Raw genomic sequence first — 390 nt, forward strand, 5'->3', positions numbered from 1 at the left:
TTTCTCCCAGGGGGGCGACAGGGCCCCCCCCGCCGCCATTGCGGCCTGCTGGTGGGGGGCCATGCACGGCTTCCGGGGAGTCAGCGCCTCCCTCTACGCCCACCTGGAGTACAGGGACCGCCTGGAGCAGGTGGCCAAGGACTTGTACCGCATCGCCTAGGCGGGGGGCGGCAGGGCCCCCCAGGGGTGCGCTCACCCCACCTGCCGCCCCTTGCTTGCTCAAGGTTTTGCAAACTCGGTTTGCAAACCTGATGGATTAGAGCACGTGAGCGTAAGCCAGAGCCAGGCCCGCTTTTTCTGTTTGCGTGTGTTGGCTTCAGCAGGGAAGCCATTTTGGAGCTAGCAGCTTGGGGCTTGTGGGCGGGGGGGGGGGGGGAGGAGGTAACAAGG

The 390-nt window shown here is 66.2% G+C and overlaps 1 protein-coding gene across 1 annotated transcript in view; it reads left to right on the forward strand.

Moving 5' to 3' along the window:
- Positions 1–160, forward strand: part of ADPRH (ADP-ribosylarginine hydrolase) — an 8,446-nt gene extending 8,286 nt beyond the window's left edge. Inside the window, exon 4 of the mRNA XM_009574451.1 lies at positions 11–160. Coding sequence (XP_009572746.1) covers positions 11–160 — 150 coding nt within the window. The remainder of the gene's footprint in view (positions 1–10) is intronic.
- Positions 161–390: the final 230 nt, after the last annotated feature.

The sequence above is a fragment of the Fulmarus glacialis genome, unplaced genomic scaffold (assembly GCF_000690835.1).
Source record: "Fulmarus glacialis isolate BGI_N327 unplaced genomic scaffold, ASM69083v1 scaffold33093, whole genome shotgun sequence".
In the NCBI taxonomy this organism is placed as follows: Eukaryota; Metazoa; Chordata; class Aves; order Procellariiformes; family Procellariidae; genus Fulmarus; species Fulmarus glacialis.